The following is a 17,370-nucleotide window of genomic DNA, read 5'->3' on the forward strand; positions in this document are numbered from 1 at the left end:
AATGTGGATTTTTTAAAGACTAATTTATGGCAAGTGAATTTGAAGAAAAATTTGTTTAGTCTTTGATAGGCTTAATCGAGTCCCGAACAGAGAGAAGAGCTCTTGAAACTTTAATGAGGGACTTATTGTATTATGTTGGGTTTTAGATGATCGTTGACGGTGTTAATGCATAAAATCCGCTGTCCAATATTCACACAGTACTGTTAATCCTCGAGTACTGTTCAAGTAACCGCATTACTATCCTCTGAATTAAATTTGATGGAACGTATTGACAGAAATGTATTTACCTATAATCGGACCTAATTACCTAAAGTAATTTATAAATTTAGTAGTTTGCACAATCTACAATGAGATTAAAAATGTACGATCTGGCTTTTCCTGATATCCTAATGTTTTTCTGATGTTGGTTTAATTAGGTCAAATTTCTTTAAACTGTTTATTGAAGTATATATATCTACGTATTCTAATGCATACCTATCATCTAATAAAGGACAATTAATACTAATTATAATAAAAATGCAGTTAAACGTAACACACCTGGAAGTGCCTAGGAAAATACAAAAAGGTTTATCCCGCTACAATAGTCGTCACCTCAAAACCACTATCGACACCAACGGCAACTCATATCAACCATCTCCGAATCCGACCTGAATTACTCAAATAAATGACGTTCATAGAATCTATCACTTCTTCCTACGGCCGTAACCTCTTATCACCTCACCGCCACACGTAAGACAGACAATATTCAAATTTCCAACTTATAGTCGCGCACAGAACGGAGGTGCAGTAAGCTTCCCGGGGTTTCGAAGGAAAACGGTGTGGTTTTACCTCGAGGTAAAAAGGTACGATCCTTTATCCGATCCAATTTGTACAATTACGCCCGAAGATCGAGGAACGCAAATATCGGCGGGACTTAACGGAGGAGAGAGCTCTACGGGCTCGATGGTAAGAGATCAAGAGGTGGATACGGCCAGGGAGATGGGAGGAGGGGGGGTTACGTTAATTCGAGATTCCTCGCGAGGACGTCTGCCGAGGATTTCGTCGAGATCCTCGGTCCTGGCACGATATCGAAGGTACACGCGGAGAAGTAGGGCCGCAGCCCGCGCGAGGCTGTCGCCGAATCCCAGGGGCTAACCGATTTCCAATTCCACGATATTCATGACGTACCCGACAGTGTGTTTGCTGATTGAGGCTTTCCTGTCTCGCGACTACTTTTATTTTCGCCCCGTCGTCGTCTGCGCGACGACAGGGACGGCGACACACGCGGAGACGAGTGACGACGGCAGTGCGCGGAAGAGGCTTCCTTTGTACCCCTTTATTCGTAGATCAGAGAAGAGGAGAGAGAAAAGAGAGAAACGTCGACGATGATCAAACGGGCACGGTACAAGGAACACGTCTCGTACGTTGACAAGGAAACGACGGAACTTGGTGCCTTTCGTTTTCAAGATCGAACCCCGAGTTGTGACATTGAAACGGGGGTGGAAAGGGGAGGGGCACATCTGGTGCAACGTGCTACAGACGTTTTCCGATGGAGCGTCGCCGTTATGGAGAACGCGAGGTGATTCCGTCGATGTTCCGAGAGCGTTTAGGAATACACTGTTTCTGAATTTGGAACGAGCTGTTTCGCTTACATGAAGTAACGTTGCAGGTTCATATTTGTGAAGCTGTTTTATATATGAAAACGAAGCGAAAATGTAACCTAATGTTCGTTGAAGGAGTCCAGTCAGTGTAAAGGAAACAAAATAGCTACCCTGCTAAGCCCAGAGATCATTCCAAACATGCGAAAGTTCTTCTAGGACTGATATTTTTGACTTTTCCTAACACAAGTCACTTATTATCGAAAACATTCAACGGAATAAATATTCGAAGGAGTCTGGTCTGGACAAAATCGTTCGAGTGCAACGAATCCGCTCGTGAAATGTCGATTCTACCGGCGAAAGGTCGCGAAGACATGCAGTGGGCCCATGAAAAAAAGACAGCCCTCCGCGAGGAAAATGGAAACGCCGCTTTATTCGCGGAGTCGACGGACGCATTGTAACGCAGTTCGCGTAACTCGAAAGTACAGAAATATTGCATATTCATAGGGTCGTGAAGCCCTCTAACGCCCTGCCGCCTGGATACCGAAATAGCGATCGCGTATTGTGGTTTATCAAAGCGTCACCAGTAAAATGTCGCTTGAATAAACGCCAGGGTTCTGAATGTCCATGCGTCGCACGGAATGAAAAACTTCTCACCACCGACCCTTTCACACGGTACCCATAAAACTGTGGAAACTTTTCTTTCCGCGATTTCGTTATTCCAGGCACGATTCGGGGAACATTAACGATCATTACGAAGCGAAAGGTAACTTGTAATCAGCGTTCCATGACGTCTGTGACGATCGAATATTAATCTTTGCTGATGTTTCCAGCGGAGTCTACTATGGCATTTGATTACAAAACGATTCCTATATTTTTCTTTGCTACTGTTCCTACACTACAAGATTCGAATTATATTATATAATGAGGACGTATTGAAGTAGATAATCAACGTTAGTACATACAGATCACACGATAGTAATCCTTCTTCCTTTGTCAGGCGAAACGTTCGGAAACACTGGGTTGCCAGTCATCGATTTCAGGTCTGGTCGCAAATTTTCTTGACGTATCGGTAACAGGCGCGGGGGCGAGACTCCTCCTACTCCTCTCCCAAGTTTCTCGACACGTGTATTTGTTCCTAGGCGCGTAGCACGTCCTTACCTTCCGCACTCGTGACTTTTTTCATTTTCGCACAAAGCGCCCATCCGAGTCCATCTACCCGCTCCCCTTGCCTCTTCCGGTCTTCCTTTTTCAGTCTTCCAGTTTAGCCACGGCCACCCCCAGCCCGGCCGTCCCGTTTTCTGCACCAATATTTTCCGACGAGGCACGCGAGACGACAAAAAAAAAAAGTAGAAATATGGAGGAATCATACGACGGACGAACGTCGTTCGACAGGGGAAACAACGGGACCGCGAGAGATGAGCTACGGGAACGTTGCTCGTTCACGGAGGAACTTTGGTCCCGCCTTGCTTCAGATCCGTTTTACGACAAAGCGGAAACTTTGATGGGTTCCACGGGCGACGCGGTATGTCGTAAACATCTTGGTTCTGGTCTGGGTAAACGATTTCTGTTTTCTGCTGAATTATAGATGCTTTTGAAGATTGTTATGGAGGGTCATGTATGATAATTAAGGGATGATTAGTGATTTTAAAGGTTTGGAATAGAAGATTTGCGGTTTACTGTTGGAGTGACTCGAAAAACATTAGATTGGTATGTTGTAAGATCAATGTTAGATAAGGTCAAAAATATTTTCTACGTTTTATTGTGTGATTTCTGTAACCCATATGTGTTTGTATAGTATCCAGAACGAATAAAAGGTATTAATGTGACTGAAGCTGGGCTATATTTTCCGATGGACACTAATATTTTGTTAATTTGTTTGCTATTGTATGCTACAAAATGTAGATCTGTCGTTAACCTTCTGGGAGGTATTAATTTAAATCATCCGGTACTAATGTTGAGTCAGTGTGCTAAATAGGTAGAAATATCGAAAATGGTATTCTGAAAACAATATTCTCAAAACATCTCCCGAAGTAATATTTTCCAACAAGCAGCCCATGAAAATCAAATTTTTGTGCCCAGTGCTCAAGAGGTATTAGTCGAATTAATCACAGGACTTTTAAGGGGGATTAAACTGGCCATTTTAATTAGTTCCGCAAAAAGTAGAAAATTGGACGGTACCGGGGAATGTTAACTACAATTTTTCCCCGGTCGAGCCGGTTCTGAACCGCAACAATATCATGGACAGGCACGCGCAACGTGAAATTAATTGAGATACACTGGCGGTGGCATAAATCTACTTGAACTTCGCGGTAACCACGATATGCGCGCTACTTCAACAGCATGCTTTGGCCACGAAACGAATGGTTGTGAAATTTAACGGGGCACACCCATTGCATTAAACGGTAGCCCATCGTTAACGACACCGAACAATCCACTGTGGTCCATTAATATATTCGACGTCGCCGCCGCACAGTCCGAATGCCCACCCAAAATCTGGATCCTTTAACTTCAAAATTAAAAGCAATTAAATATTCGGGATCGAGTAATAAATAAGAACGCTTCTCGTTAATTCACATTTATCAGGATTACACGCATTCAGTCACGATCGCTTGACGATCGCGTGCTGTCCGTACGTTGATCACTAGACTGCGGATTTTATGCACTTATAACATACACTATCATCTACAAATCAAAATAATAGATTTTTTTACTAACATTTAATGAAAGGTTTTATGTTTTTTTTTTTAAAGTTTCATAACGAACAGTAAAAACGTCCACCTTCCGAGGGTTAATTCGCGAGACTGTATTCAACCTTCTCGCGCAAAATCCAAGCGGTTAATCCTGCAGTCTGGCCGATTATTCGAGGCGGTCACGACACGGCGACCCCGGGGGACAAGGAATAAAATAATGAACCGTGACACGACACGCGAACCGGGCGTTGAATTGATAAAGGGCAGTCGACGGCAGCGTTAATCGTCGGAATATCGAAAAACATCTGTCGAGGCGGGCGCTGGAAATCGTTCGCGCAAATCGTTTCGGAAAACAACGGGGTCGCGAGCACCCCGTCCGCGAGGCGAGTAATGCCATCGCGCGTGATCGGTACGACCGGCTTGTCGCTAGCAATAACGATTAGTTCTCTCGCGGCTGCCACTTCGCAGAAACCGGGCGCCGAGGATATAAATTGCGGGACGTCAATCGATGCCGATCGCGGACCACCACGCCTCGATAATAATAATATCGTGGACGTTCGATCGCGGGAAACAACGCGAAACATCGGCCCGTCATCGATTAACGATCTCGCCGTGACCATCGACAATGTTGGCCAGAGAGAGTAGGAGAGAGTGAGAAAGAAAGAGAGGGAGAGAACGTTCGGTGATTTTCGTCGGGACGTAAAATGCGGCCGTGGTACGAATCGATTAACATCGCCCGGGAAAGTAATTAACATCGATGAATCCTGGGCTCTGCCAGCTAGCCCCAATGTTCAATGCCCGAAGGAATCTAATTATCCGCGCGCGGGTGCTCTCCAGCTCGCCGCTGAAAAGATCCCGGTCGTGGGGCCCGGAGCTTTCGAGTATTAGGGAGAAGAAAGTTGTTTTCGAGAGGGAGAGAGAGAGAGAGGAAGGGAGAACGGATTTTTTATTTCCCCCCGGAATCGAGCGAAGGGAGGGAAAACTGGTGTAGCTTTCGCGTCAATTGCCGATGAATTGGCAAACGATTCGATAATTACCACGAAACTTTCGCGACAGGTTCTCTCTCTCCCTTTCTCTTCGGAGCCCAGCCACGGGACCGATGGTGGAAGGGGAAATAGAGGATTCGGGTGTAGGGTCTCTCTTTCCACGTTCAAGGGAGTTCGGCGGCTTATTTTCCGAATGCAAATGCCCGGAATAATCCATATTTTACGTCAAGATGACACCGCGTCCGTCGACCAGGTGGACGATAGCTTCTTCTTTCGTTCTCTCTATCGTTCTTCACGCTGTCGGCCTTTCGTCTGCCGCGCGCCCCCCTCTCCATCGTCGGTTCCTCGAGGATTGAAAGTTACTTCGGAAAGTTTCCGTCGAGGATTCGTCGCCTTCGCCGGCGGAGAAAGGACCCCCGATTCCCCCGACGTCACGGTTGACCCTAGACTGGCCAATGTTTGACGAATTTCCCATCCGAGATATGCATCGACTACGGATTCTTGTTACAGTTTCGTATCGCGATGAAAGAACTAGATGCACTGGTTCTTTCGTTTGGATTTAGACGGTGAAATACGATAGATAAAATGATACGTTGCGGTGAAGTCGTTGAATAGAAAAGCCCATAAAATAAAGAAAGCTTTGAAAGATCGAGGATTACTTCTTACAAGGAATGGCACAGAAGTGTCCCCCTCCGATTTTAATGAAACTTCGTACGTCTGTTAAGCAGTCAAAAATAAAGGATACGTATTTTTTTTTATCGGCTGAGACGCGACTTTAAGGGATGAAACCACCCCTCGAAGTTTCGATCCGAAATTTTTTTATTACAAACAAATCATATTTTGAACAATTTGTTAGCACCACATTATTCTACATAAAAAAAAACCGCAAACCTCGTCCGTTAGAAGTTTTCATGTATCTCCTCTGGTTTTCGAGATAGTACTTTCGGGTCGAAACTTCGAGGGGTGGTTTTACCTCATAAAGTCGCGTCTCAGCCGATAAAAAAAATAGGTATCCCTTATTTTTGACTGCTTAACAGATATACGAAGCCTTCCCTTGTTAGTTGCGACGATTAAACTGCAGATTTTCTGTATACAGTTATGCAATGTTTGATTACAGACGTAATGGAGACTACTAATTTTAATTTTAATCTTTCACTCCTGATAGACATCGCGAGTTTCTCGTTAACTCCCGTTACAGAAGATTAATTTACAGTAATTCGAATTTACATAAATCCGTTAACACATAAAAACTGTACAATTCGCAAAGCTGCGCCGCAGTTCCGCGACTAATCGTTTGAAACCCTCAGAGTGTCAGTATCACGGCGTGTAAGAGACCAACTCGTTTTAAGCGTATTTCGCGATCGCAACTACGCTAACTAAGGTTCCATAAAACCGAGTTTTAAACTTCTGCGTTCCCCAAGAATGCAAAACTTCGGGAAGTTCCACGCGATTCATCACGCACTCTTGGAACCGGGCAGCCCTCTTTCAACGATAAACTGGGGCTTTGACCCAGGGGCCCTCTCTCGCTCCCTCTGCGTGAAACGCAAAACCGAAAACACACAAGCTTTCGCGGCGGTGCCGTACAGTTCTAGATTGTTGTCGGGAAACTTTTGCGGGCATATTCTACTTATCCAAACAAGAACCGAATCTCGTAAACACGGGCAGCCCAGGCTACAATTTTTGCGGGGCGAAAGTTCTTTCATTTATAGTAAGCTGTTTAGAGATATGCCATTATACAATTAGGAAAAACAAGATGCGTCTAGCAATAGAATTTCTCGTAGAGCACTACAATTTTTATTCCCTGACTTCTTGATCTCCTCAAGCATTTTTTTAGTTTCTATATGTTACGTGTTATCAATCCTTAATTCTGAGTGATTGTTATCTTGAATTAGAAAATAATATTTATTAGGCCATTGCATATAGAATGTCTTTAGATTTCTTATTAGAATGTCTTTATTTTCAATCTTTATACTATGTTCTTCTGGCAAACGAATCTCGTGAAAATTACAGATCCAGCTCTAACTTAACATAAAAGTGTAACCATATATAACAATGAATAGAAACGACAATCTATATGCAACAGCCTATTATTTTAAGTGAAAATAGTGTATTCATTTTCAGGCTTCCTGTTCTTGTATGTCAGCAGAGTATAATATACTCGTCGATGGTCAAACATCAATTTCATTTTCTGAAGAAAGTAGAAAACTGTGTTTCCCAGCTGCCTCAGTTTTCTCCAGATTGAACTTTTGATGATGTTCCTTCGTAACCTACTAACAGGAAGATGCCAGTCATTTTATTACTTCACATACACCACCGCTTATACGTAAAATCGACCTCCCATCGAAGAAACGTGTACTCTTTTTCATTTTACATTTCAGTTTAAAAATTTTCATGAACGATCATGAATTTTTATTGATTCAGAATCCTCAGTATGGAAGAAGCTAGTCCCTTTGAAGGACTTCGTACATTTTTTAGTAAAGCGGATCCAATATGGATGGGCAAATATTTACAAGCGTCAGTGTGCGAAAATATTCCTGCATTCATTAGTTCCTAAACGCTGCTTTTGGTATTATTTACATTCTCTTCGCATTCTCAACACGGGCCAAGATGCACTGAATAGTTTTTAGTCTCTACGATTCCCTGTACACGAGCGATAAGGTTCATCAAGTCACCTAGTTATCAGATTGACCCCATGTTGATGCTTTTTCTTTCCTTTCCAATTATTCTATTTGCATGAGTCAGAATAAAAAACGGGCCTCAAACAAAATACAACGACTCGGTTTGTTTGCGGAAATTTGCATGCACAAGTCAGTTTGCGCAAATTATATGAACACGTAAGCTCCCGTTTGGACGCAAGGATTCGCTTGCGTGAATGTGAATGCACAAGTCAGTTTGCGAAAATTATTCGTACGTGTAAACGTGCCTTAACGGAGCCCACCAAGTTCAATCGAAATACTCGAGCAACGTGACCGCACGGTTGGATATCGCAGCGAGGAATATGGGAGATGCGGCCTAAATTTACGTTTTGTTTATCCCCGGTATCTGTATTTCCACGTCGTTTGTAACGCGTCTGTGCTCGCCTAGAGAGAGAGAACGTCTCCAAGTTTAACTTGGAAACAAGCCCACGGCACTCGTATCGAGGGAGGGGAGTTAAATCCGTGTTCCTCCGTGTCTCATTGTTCGCCGGACGTGCACGGAAGTAGGTACACGAGAGCACGTGGCCCGCGCTCTCAATGTGCCCTAATACCAAATTATGGAGTGCCGTTTCGCGGGCTAATTGCCATTTTAATAATACACCGGGAGAAAGGGAAAAAAGGAACTACCAGGCCCGAAACGGAGACCGTTTGAATGGCGGCGAAAGTCGCCCGTATTTTCGGCTGGCAGCGCGCCATCGAACGGTCAAATGCATTTCGTGGCAATATGGCTGGGACCCTGCACGCCAGGAGACTGTGTTTGTTTGATAGTTTCGCTGGCTGGATGGGATTGAAATCGAAAAGTTAGGAGTAGCTTATCTTACAATTTTGTATTTCGAACGCGCGGAGCCTACGCACGGGGAACATTACGAAGCAGGAGTCTTATTCGTTTAGCCAGGGTGAAATGAGAATTAACTCTTGGATGACTATGGTTGGGTTATCTTGACTGAATTTTGAATAACATTATAACAAGCCTTCCGAGAATTACAGAATTATGAATAATGAATGATAGGTAAGACATAAAGTGTGTAGAATCTTTTTCACTGTTTTTATAGGGTAAGAAAGACCCAAGTTTGAGAATTTAAATTATATAAAGCGTTTGTATGTACCAATTAGACAGAATTCAAGCGCTATCGTTTATTTCTCACCATCGTACAATGGTAGTTACCATTTCTCTGTCGAGTAATCATAAGAATTTTAGTTATAGTACTTTATATAATTTCTTTCAATTATAATATTTCAGTTGTATATTCTGATAATTCTTTCAGGCTCATATCGAAGCAATTGTTTAATTAGGTTGATTGTTTTAACGTCAGAATAATAGTTACAGGCACTATCTATTGTCCTTATCTATTTGATGTTTTTCCCCATTCCAGAATATAATGCTTAATAGTAACCGCAAGAAAGGGATCTAACTGCACCTAATCCATCAGACAAGATTGCGTTCTTCCCCCGTAACGCGATATTCTGGCGAACCGAGCGAAGGATGCAGTAATCAGAGTTCCTCCACGGGATCAATGAAGTATAATTGAAATAACATCGTGGTATTTTCTTTCAATCCAACGGGGATAAGGACCGCCGCGCCGTCGCGCTCGGACTGTATCCGTGGATCAAGAAAATCGTTTTTCATCCGGTCGGAAGACGACCACGGCGAAATTCGTTAATCCCGCGAGGGACGGTTTCTTATCCAGCGAAAAAATATTGCTTTCTTAACTACATCGAACGACACGATAACAACTAAAAATTCCAGTGCTCACTAACGCGTGTCCGGTCTGCGTCACATAACCATCCAGACAGAATCGATAAAACGCGAAATAATAGTCCGGTTCCGTTCGTGAGATGTCCCAATAATAATCCTACGAACCTCGTCAAATATTATTCGCAAATTTTCCGTGCATTATATTCCATCGCATTGTTATCGATAATTCCGTGCTAATTATATACCAGTTACCGACATAATTGCTGCGGCCAGGAGAGTAAACCGCGGTTACGAGAAGCGCCGATAACGCTTCGCGAGCCCCACACAGATCCCCTCTTTCCGGTGGTCTGTGATTGCACGATTTCGCGACACGGTCCCCCACGTTCGCTTATTATTTTTTACGCCGATTTCCGGCGGGCCGAACGGAAAATGAAAAATCATCGGAGCGTAGCGGGCACGAGCGCGAGAGGCGGCGGCGGCCCGTCCCTGGTGAAACCTACGGCTGGAACCAATTAAAAGTTCGCGGCTGCCAGAGCCAATTACCTACATCGACGCGCCACTAGAGAAACTCTCGATTCGAATGTACGCGCGCGCGCAAACGTCCACGTCTTTTCGGGGCGATTTCGCTCGCGCGCAAACGACAAGCTTCGCTAGAAACCAACGGCTAATCGCACGTTCATAATTAATCGGTTGTCGGATATACCGGGGCTTAAACGCGGCGAACGCGCGCGCCTGCATTCTGCCCCCGCGTTTTGGCCCCGTGTACACGAAGATGGAGTGCCTGCCAGTCATTTGGCATCGTTCAGTCATTCAGCCGAGGTGGGCCCACTGAACGACGGGAATTTGAAAAGAAAACGTTTTGGCTGGGGTCGGTTGTGCTATTGTTAAGCGAATATTCACCTGTGGGATGATTTTGTTGTACTGTAAAGCCTCGATGAATGTTCGAAAGCTTCTTGGCACTGGCAAGGACAGATCACCAGGTGTAACGATGACTTTTTAATGAGCTTTAACCACTGATCTGTATATGTATATGGATACGGGATGGAATACGAAAATATAGAAGTCTTTCTTGTAGCATAGATTATCGTGACTGTAAATTGTTGGATTTTGTTAATTAACGCTATTTTACTATGAACAAACATCAATGATCATCATTATTCGCACGTTAAATCGGAATATGTACTTCAATCTTTTTGAAATATTATTCGTTTTCATAATACAATGAGTTCAAATGCGTACAAAATGATATAAAACGGACATGTGAAAATTCATCACAGGAAAACTAATTTAAAATAATAACATTACTGCTGCTTAAATTTTCATATGATTATTAACCGTAGGAACAATATGAATAATAAGAGAACATTGTACTACTAGATAGCAATACTTGTGCTTCAGTATATACTGTTATTTTCATTGAATAAATATCCAATTAACGATACATGCATTAGAAACATATAGAATAAACACAGTCCTAAAATATATAATTTGCGGTTTATCTGATGAACGGATATCTACGTGTATTTAATGTTGTCCGACCAGTATTTGATGTTTCTCCTTCAAACCTGTACTGTACTCTCTCCTCTAAAATCGCGCTCTATCGACCTTTTCATAATCGTGTTGCTATCTCTATAATATCACACGATTAGCTGATGGTAAGAGGGCCTTAGTTCTGCTTTACTGGTAGTGATGGAGAGAAACAAACCATCAGCTGAAGAAACAATGGCAAAAAATCATCCCGAGCATTTATCGAGAATTTACTGTACTTTGTCAACGCAACTTCCATAACTTTGACTTATATTCATCGTGTAGGTTCGTATATAACATTATTTATATTTTTAAAATTACCCAGCGTCTAAACCCAATATTTCACATATACAATATGATTAGGAATCTGTATCCTATTGTCTTATATAACTCCATTAAAATCATCAAAACATTACATCCAACTGTTATGCCTAAAGATTGTATTGTTTCCCTATTATTTCCTTTCAACATTTTCATGCTCACTCGTGCATCTCGAAATCCGTTTCTGAAAAAATCGTCGTTAGCGAGGCGCAACGTATCGTTCGAATAAAGATTCGAGTTCGAGAAGGGGTGAGGGTCGAATGGGCATCAAGCACGGGGTAAAACATCGCGGTTCAACGACTCGCCGTTGTCTCGCTACGCCGTCTATTACGTCGTCGTCCGCGTGATAAATGGTCGAATGAAAAAATTGTAACGGGGACTGCGCGATTCTTTCTCTCGCGGCTTTTTCTCTCTTAACGCTTCTTCCACGAGGTGGCCGACGTATAATTTTTCCCGCCGCTCGCAAATAAATATCGCGTCTGTCACCATTATCCCCGGCGACCAGATACGTCTTCCTTCGAATCGTTAATGTTTACAGAACTCCGTCCCATATATACCGCGGATTAATTACATTCGTATCGCGTCGAGTGAACCATGGTTTTCGCAACGCGGCGATGATAAAATGAAAAAAGAGAAGGGTGAAATGGTTAGTTCGCGGTCGATAGAGTTTCCGTGAGCTGTGAATGTCTTCCTTTGGGGGAATCGTCGCGATGTTTCGCGCTGCAACTAACGGTTATCGTCTGATTAAGGTGACGCGGTAGATAATGAAGCTTCAAACAGTATCAATTACAGTGCTCTTAGAGTAATATTGTTATCCGTGTTGTGGTTGTTCCTCGAGTGGATGCTTGCTTTAGAGGCTCTGATTCTAATAATAACGTATTTTAGACGCTAATAAATCTTTGGTATATTTATACTGTTGATATGAAAGTGCGAATTTTGGGAAATTATGATGCACTGCATTATAGTGAACCGTGAAACTTTAAAGGGGTATACTATTTTGTAGACCTAAAAAGAATAGGAAAACTAAATTTCTTTTTCTAAAGTAATAATTGAACAAAAGACAGATATTTTTAATGGATGTTGCGCAACATTAGAACTTTATTTTCATACATTATTTACTATTTAAAACTGTAGAATGATGGAGTTATGCATCGGACTCTCGTCTTTTTGCTAAGTATTAAGTGCAAACCATAAGTAATCAAACATTTAGTTTCAATATAATCGTAACACAATTTCATATCTTCACCTTTTTTTTTTAAATATAATGGTGAACCAGGATGAATATTTCTCAAGAATTACTGCTTACCACAGCTGTTTGATTTCCAAAGAGATAAATATAGTGGGTTATTTATTAATACACCTGACAGTGTGTCAAGCCGAAAGTCAAATGACGTTGAATGTCTAATGTAAACTTGAAATACTCTCCATTAACAGATCTACCCTAAGACGTATTTCACCTGATATACTGTTCACGCTAATACGATTATTATATATCAAAATAACGATGATCCACAGCCGACAAGACGTAAATGGAATACTCACTGTCTAATACCGGTAACCGTCACGGTAGTGACCGCGTTAAATACACTTCAAAAAGCCGCCTGAATCTGATCGATGCATTTCCATCCATCCTAAAACGCTCAACCAAATTAAATTACACAAAAACCTTTTCTAAAGCAAGATTCCATCGTTAATTTACCACACAGTGACTTTCGGTAATAGTCAGCATTCACAAAACCACGGAGCAATATTTCGCTCGCAGAAATCCAGCCGGTTCAATAAAATAGTTAAAAATCTCATCGGGACCGATCTAAACCAACAATTCACCAGCGCCTACCCGACACTTTCACCGAAATCATCGCACCACGACACAGATTTTGCCGTGTATTATTTACGAGAGGGTGGAAATTTCAGCTCGCTGGTACAGGGGGTTGCGCGTTGAAATAATTTTCTAACCCCGGTGTTTGGAAGCGGCGAGGTAACACGCGACAGCACGTGACGAGCCGTAGCCATGCCAAAAATATTATTATCGGTCGGCGAAACTCGACGCCGGAATTCTATACGCGTTTCGCCAGAAGAGAGGCGGGTGAGGGCACACATGTTTCACTTTTAGTCCCTCGGAATCGAGGCCCCCGTTACGTTCCCCGGTCCCCCGTTTAACTTCCGGCGTCTCGTGCCACGCCTGACCCCGCCGTCTCGCCCACGTCCCCTGCATGACCCCGCCGACTTGAATCGCCTCGTTGCGATTAATTGGAACACATTGCACCTGGGAATCGCAGGTGTAATGAAAGATAATCGTTCCCGTCTGCTCGCCCTTTCGCCGCAGTTACATTCGCCACAGACACGAAAGCTCCCCCACCGATTCCCTATTAAAAGTATTGCAATCGGCCAACTAATGGCGCCGGGAATAGGGACGCGTGGGAGTCGAGTTTTAAGGACACCTTTGCGGATTGGAATCGGGTAACTCGGTTGGAAAATTTGGGGGATCGTTCTTTGGATGAGCTATCGACACGGAGTTTCTCTTATAACTGCGCAAAAGGACGATTTTCCTATTTGCAGTCGCTTTGGAATATGCATATATGTATACATAAGTTAACCACCAAGTGTATTTAATATTTCGTCGAAATGTCGCCAAAATAGATCCTGAACACGTTAGTCAATAAATACCGAAGAAACGGAAAAACGTCTTGTCAGCAATACGATGTTTTTGAATTAAAGAAATTAGAATCGTTCCATCGTTATCACGTTCCTCGCAATAAACTGGCTTTTTCCAGATTCTGTCGCCTTAATTTGTAAGAAGCTGATTAATTTGAAATTTGTTAAAAAATTACAAAGAGAATTTTAGAACGCAATGACACTTTGCGAGAAGAATTAATTTACGGGACTATGGACTTTTCCAATTTGAAATTTAGTATTTTCACACAACGACGGGTATCCAGTATTTCCGAAGTCTGATTCATGCAGTACTCTGGCCATGTTACGCACGAGCCAATAATTTCGAAAAATGACAGGCCCATCGATTGACTCGGAAGTTTCGTTTCCCGCGACTCCGACCGAACTAAGTATTCGTGGAGTTCGAGGGTCGATTTAAAGCAGTGTCGGGCTAGCGATATTGCAAAATGGTGGAGCTGGTACTGTATTTTGAAAACGGCCCTGGAAATGGATATCACGGTTACGAGACGAGAATATACTCGGCCATCAGCTGGAACCGATATTGAACGTACAGTGGATGAGATTTCCTTACTCCAGCCAAATCCTTCCACTATTCACATGAAATGCGAAAGCGATGATATTTTTTCCATCCGCTCATTTTTATGGGACACCACTCGGGTTCAGCTACCATTTTAAATGACACCGCCGCGTTCTATACCTTTATTGGCCAACTCGACTCCCTCTGCTTGTCTTTCGATATTGAAACCAAGAAGGGAAATATCAACGTTCCTCGATACATTGATTGAGAATAGAAATAAGATAAAAAAACATTTGTATTGCACATTGACTAAATTAAAGGTATTCTCTTTTGGTAGTTAAATAAAAGAATCATTTCTTTCTTAGATCCTTAGAAAGTTAACGACCAATGTGCAGCATGCAACTTGGTCGTCTGCCTTGGTTTGTTTATTGAGTCTGGAATTTAACAGTTCCACACAGGAAGCGATATCTAGTAGTTCCAGGTCTTGAAATTTCAATCATAACACATTTTTGAAGGTGCATTGTTATGGGAACCGGACTCTGCCATAGTTTGTAAAGTGAAAACTCTAGTAAATGCATGGCAGAAGACAGAGAAAAATAATAATATGTTTGCTTCTTGAGGCAGTAGAATATTATTGACTAAAGTATCGTACGTAATATGTTAAGTTCATTTCCCTACCAAGTATACAATTTAATATTTTCACAAATCTAGTACTCTCGATGTTTCACTGACAGAATACAAATAAAAAAGCATTGAAAAATTCTTGACTACGTCGAAGTACCGACAAATAAACTTCACTTGTTCCTCCTCGATGCTTGTTTAATTTTTCACATAGCAAATGGAAAATAAAATGTTCTATCAATAAAAGGATCACCGAAACAATCGAAAAATCCGAGTTTACATTCCGGTCCGCTAAATCTTCTCCATTCTACGGGCCGGACAACGGAAACTGACTTTCGTTTTCTAAAATTCATTGGCTTTTAACGTGAACAGCCGTTGTTGCGAGCCGAACACGGGGGACGAATACTCGTAGATTCTTTTCCGGAAAGAGAAACGATGTAACGAATTTTCCGTGGGACAAAGCCTGATTTCCCGGATCGACGGTGATTCCCTTCCCATATTGTTGGCCAGGTAATTGCCACGAGAAACAGATTCACGAGCCTCACAATTTCTCCAGAATTTGTCGCGAGTACCGACTTCACCGCGGCTCGAAAGCAACGCTTAACCGTGGATTATTTGAGGATCCCGGGGCCCGGTGATGTTTAACGTGAAATTTCCCCACGCGTTCTCGACGGATTCTCTTTGAACCGCGATGTCGTCAAACGTAATTAAACTTCGGCAAGTGCGTCCGTAAAAAGCTGGAACTCACCTCAATCTGGTGTGCTCCGAATGCGGCGACTCCTCGGGCGATTTGTAACTGTTGCCGGTCTGAAAAACGAAAAACCACATTTTAGAAGCTTCCCAGACTCACCCCTACTTTCTGTCTAACTGAGTGAACGAACGCGATATTACCATTGAATGTTTTATTCATTTCTATTCATTTTTATTTGAGTTACTACTATTTTATTAATGCTATTATTATTTAATATTAATATTAATGAAGGTATCAAGTATGATTGGAGGAAGACAGATGTAGAATAATGTGAAATCTGTCACATATGTATATTATACACACAGTTTAAAGTTTAAATAATTTTGGTCAGTATCATACTTGTTTTTCCATACCCTAAAAGAATACATTTAGTAAAATTGATTAGAATAATTACATACACAAATGATAAAATAAAATGCAGTGTTCAAGCATATACGTCTGAATTTGTAATTCCTTGTTCCCCACATTTCAATGATTCATACACAGATTATACTAATGAAAGTACAAAGTATTCTATAATTTTTATACAAGCAAATTTGCATTACCGTCGTTTTTTGGCAATCAAAAAATTGAGCATCTCTTATTTGAGTTATTCGAGTAATTGATGTTTTTTTCCAGCTCCAATTTGGTACAGTATAACTCCAATTATCCGCATGCTATTTACTGCAACGAAATTTAACTCTGTACCCGTTTTGCAGAACTCCTATAGAACTTTTCTATCGTCCAAATTACTGTCGAGCCTCACTTCAAGTATACACACGGCAACTTTAAGAAACCAACGCAATGAATAAAGTATATTCAACATCAATCATCCAAACGTGACCTCGAGTTACTTTAACCGGTAACTATAACTATTAGGGGAAATTAATCAGTTGCAACCTGTTTCGAAGAAATGGTGGCTCACTGTACAACAAATATTACCAGCTCATATACTAGTCCGAACTAACTGTCATCGTTCCAAATCCAATTCAAATTTCACCACGTTCTACATTCAATTCAACAAACACGTCGTCAAAAATAACGTTTGCCCCCTCTTTAACACTGATTTCCTTTACACGAAGAATATTTGATTGTCGCACAGCAAACAGCTTGTGAATAATTACACGGGTGTTCGGTGTAATTGAATTAATTGCAACTCAGTCTGCTCTGCACTTTACGGTGATCTACGTCGGAATGCAATAATCCCAGGGAACATAACGCTTAATTCGACCAAAACGACGGTCCGACCGGTCGCGAACGTCGCGAAATAACCTTCTCAGAACCAATATAGTTGTTCCACGACGGGCGAGCCCGGCCACCGGAAATCGCGCGA

The 17,370-nt window shown here is 42.1% G+C and overlaps 1 protein-coding gene across 1 annotated transcript in view; it reads right to left on the bottom strand.

Moving 5' to 3' along the window:
- LOC107185732 (zeta-sarcoglycan) overlaps window positions 1–16,217 on the bottom strand; it is an 82,026-nt gene extending 65,809 nt beyond the window's left edge. The window contains exons 1-2 of the mRNA XM_015573488.1: window positions 16,158–16,217; window positions 16,056–16,114 (exon numbers count right to left, since the gene is read on the bottom strand). Coding sequence (XP_015428974.1) covers window positions 16,056–16,114; window positions 16,158–16,217 — 119 coding nt within the window. The remainder of the gene's footprint in view (window positions 1–16,055; window positions 16,115–16,157) is intronic.
- Between the last annotated feature and the right edge of the window lie 1,153 nt (window positions 16,218–17,370).

This window comes from Dufourea novaeangliae, unplaced genomic scaffold (assembly GCF_001272555.1).
Source record: "Dufourea novaeangliae isolate 0120121106 unplaced genomic scaffold, ASM127255v1 scaffold56, whole genome shotgun sequence".
In the NCBI taxonomy this organism is placed as follows: domain Eukaryota; kingdom Metazoa; phylum Arthropoda; class Insecta; order Hymenoptera; family Halictidae; genus Dufourea; species Dufourea novaeangliae.